Genomic DNA, 22,307 nt, shown 5'->3' with positions numbered 1-22,307 from the left:
GCCACGGAAGGCTGTGGAGGCCAAGTCGGTGGATTTTTTTTAAAGACAGAGATAGATAGATTCTTGATTAGTACAGTTGTCAGAAGTAATGGGGACAAGGCAGGAGAATGGGGTTTAGGAAGGCGAGATAGATCAGCCATGATTGAATGGCGGAGTAGACTTGATGGGCCAAATGGCCTAATTCTACTATTCCTTATGACCTTCTGACTTGCTGAGGCTAGGATTGGGGAAAGAGGATACGGCCTCAATTGTAATTAAATTTTTTTAGGAATTTGTGAGCATAGACTGCAGTAAAAACTAATCAGGCACTGCTTGTGGAGAGAAAATCTTTTTTTTTATGTCAGTGACCTAAAATGAGAACAAGTGTAGGTAGACTTTCGTGAAACACATTATCTGTGTTCAGCCCTGTATCCTGCCCTGTCCTGGACAAGGATAAACTAGCCATGACTCTTAAAGCAGACCAAAATATCATTGAAGAAAAGTACTGGAACAATGCTATTAATTAATTGTAAGACAAAATGGAAGAGGCAATACAAATTTTAATATTGAAGCCAAATTTTATCTGCAGAATTGAAATAACATTTCATGATTCTGAGCATAACTCTAGATTTTATAATCACAATCTGCTTTCAGGAATCTGATTTGGATTAATTTGGGTGTTCATAAAGTAAGAAAGATGCATATGTTTGTAAAAGCACAGAGTGATATTGAAGTTAATTTTTTACAGGTCGGAGGAACAACGATCACCAAAGTAAGTTGCTGATTCTTCTACCCAACAAAGTTACTAATTGGGTGAATTGTTGTAAATAATTAAATTGGGAAAGATCATATGGGGAAAATAGTAGGATTTTGCATATGCATAGAAACATAGAAAATAGGTGCAGGAGGCCATTCGGCCCTTCGAGCCAGCACCGTCATTCATTGTGATCATGGCTGATCGTCTCCTATCAATAACCCGTGCCTGCCTTCTCCCCATATCCCCTGACTCCACTAGCCCCTAGAGCTCTATCTAACTCTCTCTTAAATCCATACAGTGACTTGGCCTCCACAGCCCACTGTGGCAGGGAATTCCATAGATTCACAACTCTGGGTGAAAAAGTTTTTTCTCACCTCAGTCTTAAATGACCTCCCCTTTATTCTAAGACTGTGGCCCCTGGTTCTGGACTCGCCCCACATTGGGAACATTTTTCCTGCATCTAGCTTGTCCAGTCCCTTTATAATTTTATATGTTTCTATAAGACCTCCCCTCATCCTTCTAAACTCCAGTGAATACAAGCCTAGTCTTTTCAATCTTTCCTCATATGACAGTCCCGCCATCCCAGGAACCAATCTCGTGAACCTACGCTGCACTGCCTCAATCACAAGGATGTCCTTCCTCAAATTAGGAGACCAAAACTGTACACAATACTCCAGATGTGGTCTCACCAGAGCCCTATACAACTGCAGAAGAACCTCTATACTCCTATACTGAAATCCTCTTGTTATGAAGGCCAACATTCCATTAGCTTTCTTCACTGCCTGCTGTACCTGTAAGCCAACTTTCAGTGACCGGTGTACAAGGACGCCCAGGTCTCGCTGCACCTCCTCCTTACTTAACCTAACCCCATTGAGATAATAATCTGCCCCCTTGTTTTTGCCACCAAAGTGGATAACCTCACATTTATCTATATTATACTGCATCTGCCACGCATCTGCCCACTCACTCAACCTGTCCAGGTCACCCTGCAACCTCCTAACAGCCTCTTCACAGTTCACACTGCCACCCAGCTTTGTATCATCCGCAAACTTGCTAGTGTTGCTCCTAATTCCCTCTTCCAAATCATTAATATATATGGTAAATAGTTGCAGCCCCAACACCGAGCCTCACGGCACTCCACTCGCCACTGCCTGCCATTCTGAAAAGGACCCGTTCACTCCTACTCTTTGCTTCAGGTCTGCCAACCATTTTTCTATCCATGTAACACCCTACCCCCAATACCATGTGCTCTAATTTTAGTCACCAGACTCCCGTGCGGGACCTTATCAAAGGCTTTCTGAAAGTCTAGATACACTACATCCACTGGCACCCCTTCATCCATTTTACTTGTCACATCCTCAAAATATTCCAGAAGATTAGTCAAGCATGATTTCCCTTTCATAAATCCATGTTGACTTGGACTAATCATTTTACTGCTATCTAAATGCCCCATTATTACCTCTTTAATAATTGACTCCAGTATCTTTACCACCACCGAAGTCAGGCTAACTGGTCTATAATTCCCCGTTTTCTCTTTTGCTCCTTTCTTGAAAAGTGGGATAACATTAGCTATCCTCCAATCCACAGGAACTGATCCTGAATCTATTGAACATTGGAAAATGATCACCAATGCGTCCACTATTTCTAGAGCCACCTCCCTGAGGACCCTGGGATGCAGACCATCAGGCCCATGGGATTTATCATCCTTCAGTCCCATTAGCCTACCCAATACTATTTCTCGCCGAATGACATTTTCTTTCAGTTCCTCTACCCCCTTAGATCCTCTGTCCTCCAGTACATCTGGGAGATTGTTTGTGTCTTCCTTAGTGAAGAAAGATCCGAAGTACCTATTCAACTGTTCTGCCATTTCCTTGTTGCCCATAATAATTTCACCCGTGTCTGCCTTCAAGGGACCCACATTTGACTTTGCTACTCTTTTTCCCTTAACATATCTAAAGAAGCTTTTACTGTCCTTCTTTATATTCCTGGCCAGTTTCCCTTCGTACTTCATCTTTTCAGCCCGTATTGCCCGTTTGTTTCCTTCTGTTGTCCTATTGAAATTTTCCCAATCCTCTGGCTTCCGGCTACTCTTTGCTGTGTTATACATCATTTCTTTTAGTTTTATTCGATCCCTAACTTCTCTTGTCAGCCACAGTTGCCTCCTACTCCCCTTAGAATCTTTCTTCCATTTTAGAATGAAATGATCCTGCGTCTTCCGGATTATGCATGTTGTTATTATTAAAGTTTAAATAACTGGAAAATTGAGAAGGTGGATGAGGGTTGAGAGATTCAATGAATTGTGATTCTCCAGCATTTGTTTGCTATTTTTTGGTTGTCCAGTGATTGCTTTGCACAAATGACATTTTGCTTAAAGCTGCTTATTTATCTCTCAAACTGAGTACACCATTCTATCATACACTATGATGATACAACTTCCTCAGAAATAATTTACTGTGAGGTTATTTAATACACCTTCTTCTTTGAATTGGGTACAACTGTGTGCTGCAAGTTATGTTCCAGCAAACATTGGGCCAGATTTATGGTGAGTGAGGTATAGGAAAATACCTCTGGAGCAGGGCAGTTAGGGTTTCTCCATTGGGCATTGGCAACCAATGGGCTGAATGACCTATGTCACTGTACAAATATGATGTATTAGTCTGTGCAAAATATATTCTGATTATGGGTTTAAGACTTGTATGATCCCTTGATTCTGAGTATAATGATATGTGATAGAGATAACTGCAGTTCAGTTCATTATGTTCATGCCAGCCAACAAAGAGGAAACCGTCTAACCTCACTTTTCACTGTTTTTTTATGGCCTGGTATCTCCAGATGGGAATTTAATGTAATGGTGCAGTCTCTGCCTTTGCAATCTTTAGACAATATATCTTTTATATATTTCTAACAATATATTAACCTTCCCTTAAATTAAAAATAAAATAACTTAAGATTATTTTTAAAAAATGGTAGATAACTGTATTTACCTTTACCTGGTCTAGTGAGTGTACAGTCACATATATTGATTCCTCCACAAGGTGCTGGAGAATGGCAGCACATATATAAATGACCTTGATATAAATGTAGATGGGTTAATGAGTATGTTTGCTGATGGCACCACAATTGGAGGTGTTGCAAACAATGAGGAAGGCTGTCAGAATATAGAGCAGCATATTGATCAGCTGCAGAAATGGCAGATGGAGTAAGACAAGTAAGGCACCCAAGCAAGTGTGAGGTGTTGGACTTTGGCAGGTTGAATGTAAGGAGAGAGTATGCAAGACCTTTAACACCATTGAGTGCAGAGGGATCTTGGAGTCCAAGTTTATAGCTCACTAAAGATGGCAACACAACTAGATAGGGTGACAAAGAAGGCATACGGTATGCTTGCCTTCATTGCGAGGGGCAATGAGTACAAGAGTCAGGAAGTCATGATACAGCTTTATAGGTGGACCACATTTGGAAAATTGTGTGCACTTCTGATCACCCCATTATAGTAATGGCGTGGAAGCTTTGGAGAGGGTGCAGAGGAGCTTTACCAAAATGCTGCCTAGATTAGAGAGTTTCAGCTACAGGGAGAGGTTAGATACATTATTTTCTCTGGAACATCAGAGGTTGAGCGGAGGCTTGATAGAAGTATTTAAAATAATGATAGGCAAATAAAGGATAGACAGTCAGAACCTTTTCTCTAGGGTGGAAATGTCCTACACTGGAGGGCAGTACTATAAGGTGAAAGGTTAATGGAGATGTGCAGAGGAATGTTTTTTTACACAGAGGGCGGCGGGAGCCTGGAACTCATTGCCAGAGGTGATGGTGGAGGCCGATACGATAGTGGTGTTTAAGAGGCTTATGAACAGGCACATGGAATTTCAGGTAATAGAGTGATATGGATCATGTGCAGCACAAGAGATCAGTTCAGCTAGGATCATGTTTGTCTCAAACATTGTAGCCCGATGGGCCTGTTCCTGTGCTGTACTGTTCTGTTCCATGTGGGCTCTGCTTGAAGTGAAATCCAGAAATGGAGTGTCAGATGTTCGAACATCTATCCAGTATTTAGAGCAAGGCCACGTGAATCCAAGATGGACTCAAGACTGGTGGTTCTAGACACCAGCTTGATTAGACTCATTCTTAGTCTGTTGAGCTCCATAACTAAAATTTTCCATCCTAATGAGGCTTTTCGTAGGTTTCTGCTGTAGCCTCTTGGGTGCAATCACATCTTAAATGCAATGGCGACCTATGTTTGCATGCTATACACTATGTGTGAACCAACTTGTGTTTTGTACATTGCTGTAATGACTGCTTTTTTTTGTATTCTGTGCCTTGGATAATAGGATTACACTTTGTACATTTCTACTTGTCCTGCTAAGTTCACCTTTTTTTTAACACACTTTCTTTCCTATGATCATCCCATAAAATCAGTTGGGTTGTTCAAAAAAAATCTACCCATATAAATCCTTGATGAATGAACTTGATTAACCTACCATTCTAAATGTTTTAGAAGTTATTGTCTTTAACTTATTAATGGAACAGTTGTCACCATTATTTGTGTAATTTAACGTTCATAGGACATGTGGAGAAGTGCAAGAACTGTTTTCTGATACCATCAAAGGACAACGGCGATCACTAACATGTTCAGTAAATGGTGTGGATACTAATATACCAAAAGATGATCTCGCAGTTTCTCACACACTGGCTGGTGTTGATTTGCAATTTCTCGAAGCCTATGAGTCGACAGCACCAGGAACAAATGAGGATGAAATGGCACCAGGCCAATACTACTGTGATTTCAAGGTTAGTAAAACTAGATTGTAAGCTTCATTTTGAAGATGTAAGCTTCATTTTAAGTGCAAAATATAATTGACACTATATCAGCTTGTAAAGCAATTAAAGATGGTGTGGAGAAAGCAGATTCTTGCAAAAATATGGGTGTGAAGCAATCAATTTAAAATCAGATTTCGTAATGAAAGTAGAGGGAAACAAACCATCTACATCTTAGAAAAAATGTCATTCTGTGTGCCATATTCATTGGATCTAACATTTCTAAATCTGTAATTGATTTCAAAGAAGATGAGGTTAAATTCAAAATTTCAGATGTGCCCATCAAATTTATCTTTTATTTTATTATCTTTATTAAACTTTTGAAAGGCCAAGGTTAGCCACTGACTTCCCTCAACTATGAAATCCTGAGTCGTGTGAGCATGTAAATTCACCATTGTGGATAAGAAAAAATATTTCTTTACATCATAATATACCTGAACTTCTGAGTTCTTTTAAATCAAAGAATTACTTGAAGAGACGTAATCTTAACAATTTGATTCAAGCTTAATTACAGATTACCAACTCTCTTTCACTGTTGTTTAATATTCAGTCGAAAGGGGCTTCTCCAGTGCAAATTGGAGGAACAGCACCTCATATTTTGCTTGGGTAGCTTACACCCCAGCAGTATGAACATTGGCCTCTAACTTCAAATAGCCCTTGTTTTCCCTCTCTCTCCATCCCCTCCCCCTTCCCAGTTCTCCCACCAGTCTTACTGTCTCCGACTACATTCTACCTCTGTCCCGCCCACTCCCCTGACATCAGTCTGAAGAAGGGTCTCGACCCGAAATGTCACCCATTCTCTCCAGAGATGCTACCTGTCCTGCTAAGTTACTCCAGCATTTTGTGTCTACCTCTGATTGTTTAATACTCATTTGGATTATTTAAGAATGTCAGTGATGGAGTACAAGAAACCCAAAATAATGACAGTTTAAAAATGTGTTATGGCTGCAAAACCATTAGTTGGAATGGAATTATAATGAATATTTTTCAATAACTCTGAAATCTTTTCTCTGGTTAAAACTTTAAATGCAAAAGAAAACAGTGGTTTGTTTTTTTTACAGCATGCTTATTTTCCTGAGGTCTTTCCAAAGGTTCATTAATCAGAATCAGAAATTCATGTTTTCCTCTTCCCTGATGTAACTTGAGAAAGGAGACAAATCTAAAATGATAATTACTAGGTTGCTTGCCACAGAGAAAGTCATCACCAGGGTCTTCCCCAAAATTGTCTCTTCTTGCCTGAAGAACTGCTCCCAGAATTACAGTATGGGTTCCATCCATCTGGAGCATTGGTGAACATAATCTTTAGCACCCAGCAACTCCGATGCGAAGAGCAGCACCAAATACTGTGCATGGCCAGACATATGCCTTCCATTGATTTGCCTGCTGTGCAATATCTTGGTAATCAATAAAACACCAGAAAATGGGGGTACTTTCCATATCTTGGAAACAACTTGAGAGCAAAGTCAAATGTCAATCATAAAATTTACCATGCTTTCGGTGTGCGACGAGTATTTATGCTGGTTTTTAACGGTTGACCATCAAAGCACTTTCTAATGAGCAGCATTGAATTCTGCCTTAATTTTACTTCTGATGCTTGGAATACTTGTAGTGGTACCTCGGGGTAGTAGAGAGAGCAAAGTAAATATCATACCTATGGTAGAACCTGAGCATTCCACATTGGTCTCATCATCTTCAGAACCAACAAAATGGAAGCAAGTTGTCCTCAATCCTTGGAAAACTTTTCAAAACAAGAGATCTTGTGCGTAATTTTTACTCTTTTGTGAGTTGGCACCTTGATACCTTTTTCCCATTAACTGTTCAGCCTGCTTATGCCCATTGTCCTGCCACCACATTGAATTCTGAAATCTTAAGCCATAAAGTAAGCAAGTTGGTGAAATGAGCTGGTGAAGATTGAAAGGCAGGGCAATTGAGTCTGAAGAAGGGTTCTGACCCGAAACGTCACCCATCCTTTTTCTCCAGAGATGCTACCTGACCCACTGAGTTACTTCAGCTCTTTGTGTCCTTCTTTGGTATAAACCAAAGCATTCCTTTCTACATGCAATTGTAACTGCTCCCTGAATAGGTGGGTTTCTCAACATTTCAAATAAAAGACAGAGGATAAGTTACAGCGGTAGGAGGGTGGGTGATATGTGATGCACAGCTAAAATATTTGCTGCTTGTAAACTATGGACGTGGAGGATGTGAGAAGGAATAATAAAAGTGAGCAGACTATCTTCCAGCAATGTTACAAAATTTTGAGATTTTAAAAATCAAGTCTGCAATTTATCCCATCAGATAAAGCATAAAAAGAAGTTTAATTTGACACCTAATTCACTTTCATATCTCAAGTATTTAAAAGGTTATGGCCATTTTCATACTCGGAAATTAGCATCTTGTTCCCTATTGATTTTCTATGGACATAACAAAAAAGCTGTGATCATGGACAGTCAAAAGCCCATAACTTTCTTAAAAATTAAGAGAACTGAATGAAATTTTCAGTTATCATAGATTGAAGCATTCTAAAACAAATATAAAATAATCTTACTTGGATGACCTGAAATTAAAGCATATAATTAGTAATTCCAAACTTCAATTACTAGATCTAAACATCTATCCATTTCTTAATAAATGATTAACATTTTTAAATAGCCTAAGTGTCCAAATAATATTCACAAATAATTCACAATAAAACATGATTTTTAAATCTCATTTTACATTAATTTATAGGCCAAATGGAAGGAATTTAGTGTTCAATTGCTGTAAATTAATGTCCATTTAAATCAGCTTTCCAGTGGGATCCTGTGAACGCGCTGGTTTAGAACGTTCACATTGCGGTAGATTTGTGCCCTCAAATGCCCAGAAAAATACTGCGTGATATAATGGGCCCCAAATTAGCTACTCGCAACATTAAACTTTGTATAAAGGGATCTTAAGAAGCCCTTTTTAATGTAAAAATAAACAGCCTACCTTCCGTTTTCCCCTGTATGAGATCCGGCCCGTTGTCGGCGGTCGCGGGTTTAGAGGTTAATTTTTAACCTACTATAACAAGTAAATAAAGCCCTTAAAACTAATAATAGCTCAAGCGACGGAATCTTCCAGCGATTTTTCGTTATTAATTAACTAGGCTGAAAAACCTCGATTTGAACAGCCTAGGGAAAATCGCGTTTTAAACCCGCCCCCTTCTAAACGGTGCCAAAATCGCGCACACGGGCTGGGACGGATTTTCAGCGACGCTTCAGGTACGTTTTGCAACATACCTATACCTTCAGTGTGGTGCCAGGCTACCCCCCCCCCCCCCCCCCCCCCCCCTCCACTGGCCACAATTTTTGCCTGCTCCAGTAGTTGGCTGCTGTTATTCTCTATGGTGGTGAAAGTGGATCTATCCTCTGCTGATCTGATGGTGTTGCTACCAGAATTGAACCTTATAGGCTCCTGTAAAAGAGGATACCTTTTCCGTGACAATCTTTCTGCTTAATGCATCTGTAATGTTTGAATAGTAGGCATTTTAGAAGCTGTGAAGTTTAAGGTTTAGAAAACTGGTAAGTGTATCATTGGCTGTGGCTGTGATCATTGTTAAGCGAGTTGGGGACATACTTGGAAAAGGGGATGTGGAGGATGAATGTGATGTGAGGTTCTGAAAATGTTACCAATGTTACCAATCTTCATTCAGAACTGGAGATCATTTTAGGTCTCTGAATAGGGAAGCTGTCTCCTTGCATCCATCTCATCAGCAAAGACAACTGCAGCATTAGCTTTCAGCCATCCTAAAGTGGTTGACAACATGGCCTAATCAGCAGCAGATGGTTTCACTGTTGGTCGTCAACCAAACGAAGCAATACTACTATGCAATGAGAAAACAAATGGCATGGTTAGCACTAACTTGACACTGAAGTCACTTATGAGGTGGGCCCATGAATATTAAGCATCCCGTGCTACGTTGAACAAGAACTTGTCATAGAAAATAGGTGCAGGAGCAGGCCATTCGGCCCTTCGAGCCAGCACCGCCATTCATTGTGATCATGGCTGATCGTCCCCTATCAATAACCCGTGCCTGCCTTATCCCCATATCCCTTGACTCCACTAGCCCCTAGAGCTTTATCTAACTATCTCTTAAATCCATCCAGTGACTTGGCCTCCACTGCCCTCTGTGGCAGAGAAATCCATAAATTCACAACTTTGGGTGAAAAAGTTTTTTCTCACCTCAGTCTTAAATGACCTCCCCTTTATTCTAAGACTGTGGCCCCTGGTTCTGGACTCGCCCAACATTGGGAACATTTTTCCTGCATCTAGCTTGTCTAGTCCTTTATAATTTTATATGTTTCTATAAGAACACCCCTCATCCTTCTAAACTCCAGTGAATACAAGCCTAGTCTTTTAAATCTTTCCTCATATGACAGTCCCGCCATCCCAAGGATCAATCTCGTGAACCTACTCTGCACTGCCTCAATCACAAGGATGTCCTTCCTCAAATTAGGAGACCAAAACTGTACACAATACTCCAGATGTGGTCTCACCAGAGCCCTATACAACTGCAGAAGAACCTCTTTACTCCTATACTGAAATCCTCTTGTTATGAAGGCCAACATTCCATTAGCTTTCTTCACTGCCTGCTGTACCTGTAAGCCAACTTTTAGTGACCGGTGTACAAGGACGCCCAGGTCTCGCTGCACCTCCCCCTTACCTTACCTAACCCCATTGAGATAATAATCTGCCCCCTTGTTTTTGCCTCCTTGTTTTTGTCATGCAACACAAATCCAGTGTTCATTACCCAGGGCTATTCAATATCTCCACTAACATTCTTATCATTGCATCTAACAATGTGATCAGCTGAACAAAAGTTTGACAAGTCTATTGTGCTCTAAGCAATCTAAAGTTGAATCTGATAAGCAGTTGTAATGTGAGAGACAGAATAATGCATCATGTTGGAGCAGAAATCCTCAGAGCAGCAGGATATTTGTTTCTGAAAATCAAATATTCAATCACTTTTATTATATATCTTGGCATGAAAAGGGACAAAGAATCAGGAGAAGATTGGTGTCATCACCACTGTTTGAATGTAATGAGCCAGGATTTTGCCATAAATGCGATCAGCCTTTTCATGCCTTTTTTGATGATTTCACCACGATAATGCCTTTTTCATGCCTAAATCGGCCTTTTTTTGACATTTTGCTAAATGGTTGTGCGATTTTCTCTAGTTGTACTTTTATTACAATGACGATTTCTATGTTAACACGTTAATATTAATGTTATCATTAACGTGTTAGTATAGTATAATTTATAAGAAAACTTCTGCCACCGGGGGCGCCACCATCGGTCATTCATTTGTTCGTGCCGCTGCCCGTTGGTTGTCTTCTCCAAGATCTATTTAAGAAAGAACTGCAGATGCTGGAAAAATCGAAGGTAGACAAAAAATGCTGGATAAACTCATCGGGTGAGGCAGCATCTATGGAGAGAAGGAATAGGTGGCGTTTCGGGTCGAGACCCTTCTTCAGACTGATGTGGGGGGGGGGGCGGGAAAAAGAAAGGAAGAGGCGGAGACAGTAGGACTAGAAGGAGAGTTGGGAAGGAGGAGGAGGAGGGAGAAGACAAGGGCTATTTAAAATTAGAGAAGTCAATGTTGATACCACTGGGGTGTAAACTACCCAAGCTTGTCTCCTCACTACATTTACTGCTGGCTCCAGTCACAAATCTGAGTTTTTGAGTGATCTGTGCAAGGCATTCGTTGATGCTGGAATTCCACTGTGGTTTTTTAGAGAAATACACAAAGGAACATAGACCAAGCGAGTCATCCTTACGGAAACATTATGTTGACAGCAACTTCAACATTGTTGTGCAGAAAATTAGAGATGACGTTGCATGCAACAAAATATGGATCTCAATAGACAAGCCAACCGATGCTGTGGGGAGATATGTTGTCAATGTGGTCATCGGTACACTGGAGGCAGGTCAACCATCAAAGAAGTATTTGTTGACATTGGAAGTATTGGAGAAGTCAAACAGCTCAACTATTGCTCAGTTGTTTATATCTTCACTTGCTGTACTTTGGCCAGAAGGTATAAAACACAAAAATGTTCTTCTGTTGGTCTGTGGGGGGCGCTGCGAGCCGGCAGCCCTGCCAGCAGCGTGTTGGGTTTTTTTCCTACTTTTTTTGTTTTGTTATGTGTAAAGAAGTGTTGTCGACACACTGTAACTTTACTTCATTTTATTCATACTGTATTTTTACAGAGAGCACTGGCTGTACGTGGTCTGTCACGGAAACTAGAGAGTGATATGTGGGTGGGGAGGTTGTAATTATACTTGTGATATGGGGAGTGGTTATTAGTGATGAGATAACTATATTAAAGGCACATGCATATCTCATCTACATACTTCCCCTTGGAAACGAAAGGCAAACAAAGTAGTGACAGGGTGACCACGTCTCATGCGCTAGAAACGGTTAAGCAAAGTCGCCATAGCGGACAGGCGGCTTGACACATGTCCCGACCGGGTTCGCATCTCGGCATCTTCCCTCCCTACAGGAAGAAGTGGAACAGGTGCAGACGGCCAAACTGGAACGGGGGAGCTGGGAGGGGACGGAGAAGACAAGGGCAGAAAGGCAGGAGGGGATGCGGGGTCAGCAGCGGGAAGCGCGCGGGCAGGCGAGGGAGGACGAGCCGGAGGAGGATTGGACTGATAGAGCTGAGAGGGTAGAGACCGTGGCATGCGAGGGGAGGCGGGCAGAGCATCGCCCGGAGGCCGAAATTGCAGTGGGGGAGCAAAAGGATCCGCGGGCGGCGGTCGTGGCTCGTTGACGATCAGCAGGTGTTGGCGGGACCGGCGGTAGACGGTTCCTGCATGGTCGACGAGATAGGACCTAGGCGACCCAGCAGAGGCGACGACGGTAGCGAGCCTGGAGTGACCGGAGGGGGTCTGCATGCGGATGACCTGACCGGGGAAAAGGCGCGGCAGGGGGCGGCAGGACTTGTCATGGGAGCGCTTCTGAACATCGCGCCTAAGGGCAATGCGCTCCTGAACAGCAGCGGGCCTGAGGACAGAGGGGACGAGTGAGCGCTGGGCCACCGGGATCGGGGGTCTGGTAGTGCGAGACATGAGCCGCCGAGCAGGGGAGCCCATTGCAGGGTCACGGGATATGTTGCGAAGGTTAAGGAGGGCTAGGAAGAAGTCGGAGTTAGACAAGCGACATTGTTCCAGCAAGTTCTTTGCACTGCGGACGGTGCGCTCGGCCAGACCGTTGCTTTGCGGGTACTCAGGGCTGCTGGTGAAGTGGCGGAAGTTCCAGCCGGTAGCGAAAGCCCTAAATTCGGAGCTCGTGAATTGGCTGCCGTTGTCCGACTGCAGGCTGGCCGGGGTGCCAAAGGTAGAGAAATGGCGGCGCAGCTTATCGACAACGGCCGAAGAGGTGAGCGAGTGCAGCTGGTCAACCTCGAACCAGTTGGAGTAGGAGTCGACGAGGACCAGGAAGTGTTTGCCTCGCCACTCGAAAATGTCAGTGGCAACCGCCATCCAGGGCAGTTCGGGTGCAGCCTGCTGCAGAAGCGGCTGTCGTGGCTGGTGGGGGGCGAGACTGTTGCAGGTGGAACACGAGGAGACCCTCTCCCGGATGTATTGAGCCATACCAGGCCAGTAGAACTGGCTCTGGGCGTGAGACAAGGTTGCTTCGGCCCCAGGATGACCGCGGTGAGCGGCCTGAAAATAGTGGTTGTGTAGCGCAGCAGGCACAACAACCTTGTGTCTTTTCACAACCACGCCGTCGTGTAGTACGAGCTCATCACGGACCAGGAAGTAGGGCACGGCGCCAGCCGGCAAAGCGGAAGGACGGTCGGGCCAGCCCTGCTGGATGATTGCAGCAAGCTGTTGCAGGGCAGGATCATCGGCAGTGTGCTCGACCAGGGACTTCATCTGCTGTGAAGGGACATTATTCACATTGAGCACCATCAGGTCTAACATTTCATAGGGGTGGCGATCGGTGGATGCTAGCGGGGCGCGGGACAGCGTGTCGGCCACGAACATGTCTTTGCCCTTACAATAAACAACTTCGAAAGTGAAGCGCTGGAGCTGCAGCATCATGCGCTGCAGTCGGGATGAGGCAACATGGATCGATTTGTTGAGGATGGTGACAAGCGGCTGGTGATCAGTCTCGATGGCAAAGGTGTTGCCTAGAATGTAGTCCTTGAATTTGGAGCAGGCAAACACCACGGCCAGTAGCTCCTTCTCGATCTGTGCGTAGTGCTGTTCGGCAGGGGTCATGGTACGGGACGCGAAGGAGACAGGCAACTGCAGGCCGTCATGGAGCTGTAGGCAAGCGGCACCGAGCCCGAACTGGGAGGCGTCGCAGGTGATGATAATGGGACGTTGCAGGTCAAAAAATTTAAGTGTGGGGGTACTGATTAGCTTGGATTTAAGAATGTCGAAGGCTTTCTGGTGTTGAGGGAACCAAGCCCAGGCCGTGTCCTTCTTTATCAAATCCCTCAGGGATTTCCTGAGCTCGCTGAGGTCGGGGATGAACTTCCCCAGGTAGTTTACCATGCCCAGGAAACGTTGCAGGCTGGGCACATCAGTAGGTGATGACATCCCGGAGATAGCAGCCGTTTTCTGCGGGTCGGGTTTCAGCCCCGAGGCTGTGAATACATGTCCAACATATGTGACCTCCGGGACGCGGAACCGGCACTTCTTGGGGTTTAGTTTCAAGTTGATCTTCCGGGCCCGGTCTAGGACTTGGCGGAGGTTGAAGTCGTGCTCAGCGACATCCTTACCGTAGACCAGGATGTCGTCAACGATGGTGGCACACGGTAGACCGGCAAACAGCTGCTCCATTGTCCGTTGGAACACCTCGCTGGCAGAGTTGATTCCGAATGGCATTCGGAGGAACTTAAATCTGCCGAAGGGGGTGCTGAAAGTTGTCAGGTCGGAGGACTGCTCGTCAAGCGGTATCTGCCAGAAGGAGCTCTTGGCATCGAGGACAGAAAAGATTGTGGCCGGACCAACCTGTGCAGCGACGTCCTCTACTGTTCTCATGGGGTAGTGCGGGCGTTTGATGGCAAGGTTTAGGTCTTTGGGGTTGATGCAAATGCGTATTTCGCTTTTGTCCTTTTTCGCGGCAACAACCATGGTGGAGACCCACTTGGTGGGTTCGCTGACCGCCTTTAGGATGCCCATTTTTACCATGCTGTGCAGCGTCGATTCTACTTTGTCCTTCATGGCGAAGGAAACACGGTGTGGCGCACGGACCACTGGCTCGACCTTGCGGTCGACTACAATCTTGTAGTTGCAGGGCAGCTTGCCCAGCTCTTCATCAAAGCGGTCAGGATATTCAGTCAACGGGTCCATTAAGGCCTGCACCTTGTGGATGTCACGGTGGAAGGAGACCAGGCCCAAGTCCTGGCATGCTTGGATGCCCAACAGGGTAATGCAGTTGGAATCGAGAAGATAGAAAGTGAGGGGCCGAGAGGTTTCCAGTATCTAGCAGCGCAGAGTTGCCTTTCCCACAGGAACAAGCACCCCTCCCCCGTAGGCATGTAAAGTGGAGCGATCAGAAGTAACTTGCTCATTAGTCCTTATCTTTCTGAAGAGGCTTGTTGATATAACATTTGCAACAGCTCCGGTATCAATCTTAGCGGTGAAGGTCGAGTTGTTCACAGTTACACGAACTGAAGGGTCTGTTATCACAGCAGGTGCATCCAACAGAGAAAATATGCTGGTCTCCCCCTGAGAGGACCCAGATTCAGACACAGGGAGTTCGCTGAGATGGTACTGGGAACCGAGCTCGCTATCAGCTTGCTCCAAGTTGTTTAACATACGCCTTGGAGCAGCAACAGGCTTCCCACGGGAGCGGCAGGCAGCAGAAAAATGGTTCAGTTTCTTGCAGTAATTGCACGTTTTGCCCAAAGCAGGGCATACATTGTACTGATGAGTGGCAAAGTTACAATTGGGGCACCTTTGCTGGGCGCGTCCCCCGGGAGCAGTGCTGGTCCACGGGGGTCGTGGCGGGGTCGTGTTCCGCCGACGGCTGGTAACGCTGGCAAAGTTAATGTCCTGATCAGCCGGTGACACCGCCGAGGTGACAGCTTCGGCTAAACGGCAGGCATGCATAGCTTCGTTAAAAGATAGGTCGGGCTTGCGCAAAAGTTCAGCCCTTAGCTTATCATCGCGGAGACCGTAAACCAGAAGGTCCCTGGTCAGCTCCTCGGGGCTCAGCGTGTCAAGGCGGCACCGCCTGGCCAGGTGTCGCAGCGCAGCGACATAATTCTCGGCAGATTCACCAGGGTGCTGACGCCGCCCGAACAATTTAAAACGTTCTAAAATGCAGTTAGAGGGAATGTCGCAAATCGCGGTAAACTTAGCCAATAAACATACCGGGTCCCGAGCAGATTCACCCGCAGCGTAGACGAAGAAGTCTGACCGAGCCAGGGCATCGGGACCAGCCAGGTTGAGAAGCAGAGAAACTTTAACTTCTGGGGTGGCGGCAGGATGAGCGATTGTGACATAGTGGTCGAAGTCACGTCTAAAGACATCCCATCGATGGGCAATGTCTGAATCGAAAACGAGCACATCGGGTTTGCGGCAAGAAGTGGCCATAACGAGGAAATAAGAGGGGGGGCGGGGACAGAAAACTGGGGCAAAATTAAATAAACAACCGATAAACAGAAGGCGCAAGGGTAAGAGGTATGACACCATGTAAAGAAGTGTTGTCGACACACTAACTTTACTTCATTTTATTCATACTGTATTTTTACAGAGAGCACTGGCTGTACGTGGTCTGTCACGGAAACTAGAGAGCGATATGTGGGTGGGGAGGTTGTAATTATACTTGTGATATGGGGAGTGGTTAGTAGTGATGAGATAACTATATTAAAGGCACATGCATATCTCATCTACATTATGCGTCTCAATGTGTGTTTTTAATGTTTCTCTGTGTCTTGTGTGGGGGGGGGGTAAGGGGGAAACTGCTTCGGTCGCCTCCACGGAGAGGCAACTTTTTCCATGTCACCTCCCCTGTGGCCTAACCGAGGATCGGTGCGGCCTTTCCTGGAGACGCGCCCGGGGCTACAGCCGCGGGCGCAGCGAGGACTCTTTCGTCGCGGAGCGGGCGAGCTCTCGCCGGGGATCGCCAGAGGGGAGCGCTCCGTTCGCTGGCCGGCGGCAGCCTAAAGCCGCGGTCTGCGGAGTTCCAGCTGGCGCAGCGTCTGGAGCCTCGGGTCCTTCGTTGGGGACCCCAGTGGAGAAGAGCTCTGACCGCCGGCCCGCGGCCTACTTCTAACCGCGGGTGCGGCGGGGACTTACCAGCCGGAGCGGGATCCCTCGGCGGGGATCCCTGGAGAGGAGCTCCGACCGCCGGCCTTGCAGTCTGCGGTGCTTCTGGCTGCGGCACGGCGGGGACTTTAGATCTTTGACGGTCGGCCTGCGACCTACACCATCTTTAAGCCACGGTCTCCGGTGGGGAGGCACCGATTCAGGACTTACCTGGACTTACCTTGTCTGCACATATGGACGTCCGCAGCGGCGACTGCGGTGGGTTGTGCTCCCGACCACGGGGTAAAAAGGAGGAGGACTGACCAAATTTTGTGCCTTCCACCACAGTGATGAATGCTGTGGTGGATGTTTGTGTTGAATTTTAGTTGTGTACTGTGTGTTCTTTTTTTTATTGTACCCCTGCTGGCAAATTCATTTCACTGCACTTTATGTGCATGTGACGACAAAAACTTGACTTGACTTGATTGTGACTTAACGTTTTAGTCCCCAAAATGTTGCATTTGACATGCTTAGCTCAAGGACTGCGTAGAATTGCCAAGCACATACGTAGCTTGTTTCCAAATGTCGATCGCCTAGTTTCCAATGTCAAGAAAATCTTCCTCGTGTGCAGCTGTTCAAGGAAATGGCACCCGAGATTCCGCTTCCTCCTCAGCCCGTTTTGACTAGGTGGGGTACATGGCTCTCTGCTGTCCTCTACTATGCTGCAAATTTTGAAGAGATAAAATAAATCATTAACTGTTTTGAAGAAGAATCTGCTGCAGTCAGGATCGTCGGTGAAATCATGCGGAAAAAGTCCCTCCACCACGACCTTGTGTTTATTGCTTCCAATTTTGCAAACTTCCCACAAGCTATCACTTCCCTTGAGAAACATGGCGAAACATTAGTGAATAACATGCAGGTTTTCAACAAAGTAACTGACGATATTCGTAAAGTTCCTGGCGATGTAGGTAAAGACATACAAGGAAAATGTGAGAGAGTGATTTTAGCTAACAAAGATCTTCAAGAAATAGAAAACATAGCTAATGTTCGCAAAGGTAGTTATAATGCACAAGATATCGACATGAATATAGCGTTTGTAACTTGTTTCTGGTATGTACCAGTGACCTCAGAAATAAGTTTTTCACAACTGAAGAATATTCTGTCCGACCGACGGCATAGTTTAGCAGCAGATAATTTGAAAAAAATGCTAGTAATTATGTGCAACCAGGCAACTTTGGTCATTTAATGTAGTATACGTTTATATTATCATTTTTAACCATATTTTGATGGTGGAAATAAATGCCTTTTTTTTGTCAACAAATGTATTTTTCGTGCCTTTGTTGTAATTTTATTATGCCCTTTTGCCTGCCTATTTCAGAGGTTTTTAGTGCCAAAACATCCTGGCTCTAGTAATAATTCTTCTGAGTGTTTAATTTTTGCTTGGTGTAAGGATGGCCCTGAGAAAGGGGAAGGAGCAACAGATGCAATATAACATCTCGGAGCTGGGGCAGTGTTCCGGCGGCAGCGGCCACCCGACCCGACCGCGGGCCCAGTGGGCGACATCATCGGGAGCTCGCAGGTCACAGTTTGGTGACCTGTTCTCCGGAGCTCCCGCAACAACAGCTGAGTCCGCTGGACCGGAGGGCCGCAGCTTCGACCACCCCGGGCCGCGGAGTTGAACCGGCCCGTTCGCGGAGCTCGGATTCATCCGCGGGACTGACTTACCATCGCCCGGCGGGGTCACAACATCTGAAGCCTGGATCGCCTTGGCGCAGAAGGAGAATAAGAAGGGATGAGACAAAGACTTAAGACTTTTGCCTTCCATCACAGTGAGGAGGTGCCTGGTGAACTCACTGTGGTGGATGTTAATTTGTGTTTATTGTCTGTTTTTGTCATTTTTACTATATGTAGGACTGCAAGGCAACAAAATTTTGTTCAGACCGCAAGGTCTGAATGACAATAAAGGCTACTTTGACCTTTGACTTTGACAAGGCAAACATGTTAATGGATCATTTTTTAAATGACTGACAACTAGCCTGAAATTGTAGGTTTTATTTAATCATCTCTCCCAGTTGTTTGGATTGCGAGCATCATATGGGTAATTGTATTGTATAAATGAATGCAGGATTTTAACCATAATATGAAAGAAACCCTACCAACTGGTTCCCAAACCATCTTTTCTAAAATGGATCTTGCAAGGATAAGAAGATTTTTCTACCTCAGGCTTGTGACCATTGTGTATGTCTAAATATATTTACATTTAAAGCTGAATTTTCAAACTCTTGCAATCTCTGGATAAAGGTTTTTTTTCTCTTCACAATCCTACATAACTATGTCTCCTAGCTACAGATACTCTACCAAGAGAAAACTACCCTTTGGTATTCATCTTGGAATCTCTTAAATCTTTGCAAGATTATCTCTCATTTGCACTGGGCAGAGTATCATCTGAGTACATGGTGCATCTATGTTCATGTTTATATTAAATACAATGAGTAGAACTACAAATGTTCTTTCTCACCTGTAGAGTGTAACTCTACGGTGAAGTCATTTGAATTGGGACATGACATTCTATTCAACAAATAAGGCTGCATAAAATTATCCAAGTAATTATGCCTTGTGCAAATTGAGAGTGTATTTGTGTATATTAATGATTCTTGCATGGTAAAGTTGAGGTTCTTTCTTTCCAGAGTGATGCAGTAATCCATGATCGTAATTTGCTTTTAGTTCGAATGATACCTGATGAGGATGGAAAGTTTGGGTTCAACTTGAAGGTAAATTGAATAAATTTAACCTTCCTTAAAAAAACGATTATAAACAGTAAATAAAGAAAAAGTGTATTGTGCATAATAACCTTCCTTGGTGTGGAATGACATGACGTTAAAATTGAGCACCATACCTGTACCACCGAATTTTGCTTTTCTTTTTAGTGAAGGAAATGAAGTGAGGGCACTTCTATGGAGGGAGATTCAGGAATCAAGTTCCAGATTTCTGAACAAAAGAACCTTTTCCAGCATTGTTTTGAACTCTTGTAGCTTGCGAGCTAAAGTTATTTGTTCACTTGTTTTGATATTTACCTCAAAATTATTTCAAAAGTTTTTTCATTTGGTGTAACTTATTAGTTACAAAGACTTAATATAGACCTTGGCTTCCCAGATTCATCCCAAATTCTGGTGAGTTTTAGCACAGTGGCATAGCAGTTGATAATGCTGCTACACTGTCCAGCGACCAAGTGGATTCTGGTGTCTTTGTGGCATTTGCATTCTTCAGTGACTGTAAGTTTTCTCTGGGTGCTCTGGATTTTCTCTTCCGTTCCAAAAATTGTTGGTGGATTGACTGGTTATTTTAAATGGCCACTAGCAGTGGCGGACTGGGTCTAAAAACATTGGTTGCCAGGAGACAAAGGGGGCCCACTTCATCAGGGGCCCACTTGATATAGGGAGCCCACTCCATCAGGGGCCCACTTGCCATCGGGCAAGCTGACACCCTGGCCAGTCCGCCACTGGCCACTAGTCTAGGTGGGAAGTAGAAATATTAGAGAGGGGGGGAAGGAGGAGGAGTTGATGAACAGGAGCGAGTAGGTTGCAGGAAAATAAAGAAATAGGACTGACAAATTCTCGTGCAGCCAGTACAGACTTCATGTTATAATGGAATATGAGAAATCTTAATGCATTCAAGCATTCTTTAACTAATTGAGCTTTTCAAGATGAATAACCAATGATAAAGTTCAATAATTTTATTAATGCTTTTGAATATTAAATTATAATTGCTATCAAAGCAGCTTTGGTAGATCTCTTCAGTGCTGAATATCCAGTGAATGTGGTTAATTAATCTTGGCACAGACATTGTGGGCCGAAGAGACTAATTTTGTGCTGTACTGTTCTATATATGTTTCTGTTCTGGTCATCCATTCAATTAAACCAATTTTGTTTTGATTAAACTACATAATTTAACCATATCTATGCTAATGATTGCTGTACACTTTCAAAAGTATCCTAGAATGCAAGAGTTTTATAAATGTTAATTGTTCCATAATCTGGAGTTACAATCTCACAGAAATCCTGAATGAAATATAGATTGTTTGAATTGCAGCTTTAAACACATAAAGTTTCTTATTTATGCCATCTATACACTTATTCCATGTGCAGGGTGGAGCTGATCAGAAAATGCCGCTTATTGTCTCAAGAGTAAGCCCAGGGTCACCTGTGAGTAAAATCATTTTTTTTTCATGTCTATCAATCTGTGCATACTCTGCACATAACTATCATAGAACAGAAACATATATAGAAACATAGGAAATAGGTGCAGGAGTAGGCCATTCGGCCCTTCGTGCCTGCACCGCCATTCAATATGATCATGGCTGATCATCCAACTCAGTATCCTGTACCTACCTTCTCTCCATACCCCCTGATCCCTTTAGCCACAAGGGCCACATCTAACTCCCTCTTAAATATAGCCAATGAACTGGCCTCAACTACCTTTTGTGGCAGAGAATTCCAGAGATTCACCACTCTCTGTGTGAAAAATGTTTTACTCATCTCGGTCCTAAAAGATTTCCCCCTTATCCTTAAACTGTGACCCCTTGTTCTGGACACAAGAACTATTCAAGAACAATTCTAGAACCAGACCAACTGGGACCCGTTGGGTCCCTGTCACATGGGAGGCCTGGTCCCCCAACGCAACCCGTTCCCCAAAGCAATATTCCACCACTCACCCATTCCCCCATATTCCAGCACTCACCCATAGCCCCCAACTGTGCAGGGGCGTATCCCCAGCACTGCCCCCCCCCCCCCCCCCCCCCCCCCCCCCATCTCTTGCTTTGAGGACGTTAAAAAAGAATGCAATTGGCCTCTCCTGTTGAGCTAATAACTTGCTGGAAGGACTGAGTGTTGCTCGATTGCAACTTTGTTGCAAGCTGGACCAGCAAGGATTTAGCTGTTAACATAGAAACATAGAAAATAGGTGCAGGAGGAGGCCATTCGGCCCTTCGAGCCACCACCACCATTCATTGTGATCATGGCTGATCGTCCCCTATCAATAACCCGTGCCTGCCTTCTCCCCATATCCCTTGACTCCATAAGCCCCTAGAGCTCTATCTAACTCTCTCTTAAATCCATCCAGTGACTTGGCCTCCACTGCCCTCTGTGGCAGGGAATTCCATAAATTCACAACTCTCTGGGTGAAAAGGTTTTTTCTCACCTCAGTCTTAAATGACCTCCCCTTTATTCTAAGACTGTGGCCCCTGGTTCTGGACTCGCCCAACATTGGGAACATTTTTCCTGCATCTAGCTTGTCCAGTCCTTTTATAATTTTACATGTTTCTATAAGATCTCCCCTCATCCTTCTAAACTCCAGTGAATGCAAGCCTAGTCTTTTCAATCTTTCCTCATATGACAGTCTCGCCATCCCAGGGATTAATCAATCACAAGGATGTCCTTCCTCAAATTAGGAGACCAAAACTGTACACAATACACCAGATGTGGTCTCATCAGAGCCCTATAAAACTGCAGAAGAACCTCTTTACTCCTGTACT

The 22,307-nt window shown here is 44.5% G+C and overlaps 1 protein-coding gene across 7 annotated transcripts in view; it reads left to right on the top strand.

The window, feature by feature from the left end:
- Positions 1-22,307, top strand: part of ptpn3 (protein tyrosine phosphatase non-receptor type 3) — a 177,946-nt gene that overhangs the window by 103,318 nt on the left and 52,321 nt on the right. For 5 of the 7 annotated variants that reach the window (XM_033049665.1, XM_033049639.1, XM_033049680.1 and 2 more), the window contains 4 exons: positions 728-751; positions 5,296-5,521; positions 19,465-19,548; positions 20,923-20,979. In XM_033049665.1, the coding sequence (XP_032905556.1) occupies positions 728-751; positions 5,296-5,521; positions 19,465-19,548; positions 20,923-20,979 (391 nt within the window). The remainder of the gene's footprint in view (positions 1-727; positions 752-5,295; positions 5,522-19,464; positions 19,549-20,922; positions 20,980-22,307) is intronic. The other 2 variants (XM_033049671.1, XM_033049650.1) reach the window with 1 other exon arrangement.

The sequence above is a fragment of the Amblyraja radiata genome, chromosome 2, assembly GCF_010909765.2.
Source record: "Amblyraja radiata isolate CabotCenter1 chromosome 2, sAmbRad1.1.pri, whole genome shotgun sequence".
NCBI lineage: Eukaryota > Metazoa > Chordata > Chondrichthyes > Rajiformes > Rajidae > Amblyraja > Amblyraja radiata.
This window is presented reverse-complemented; position numbering and strand designations above follow the sequence as displayed.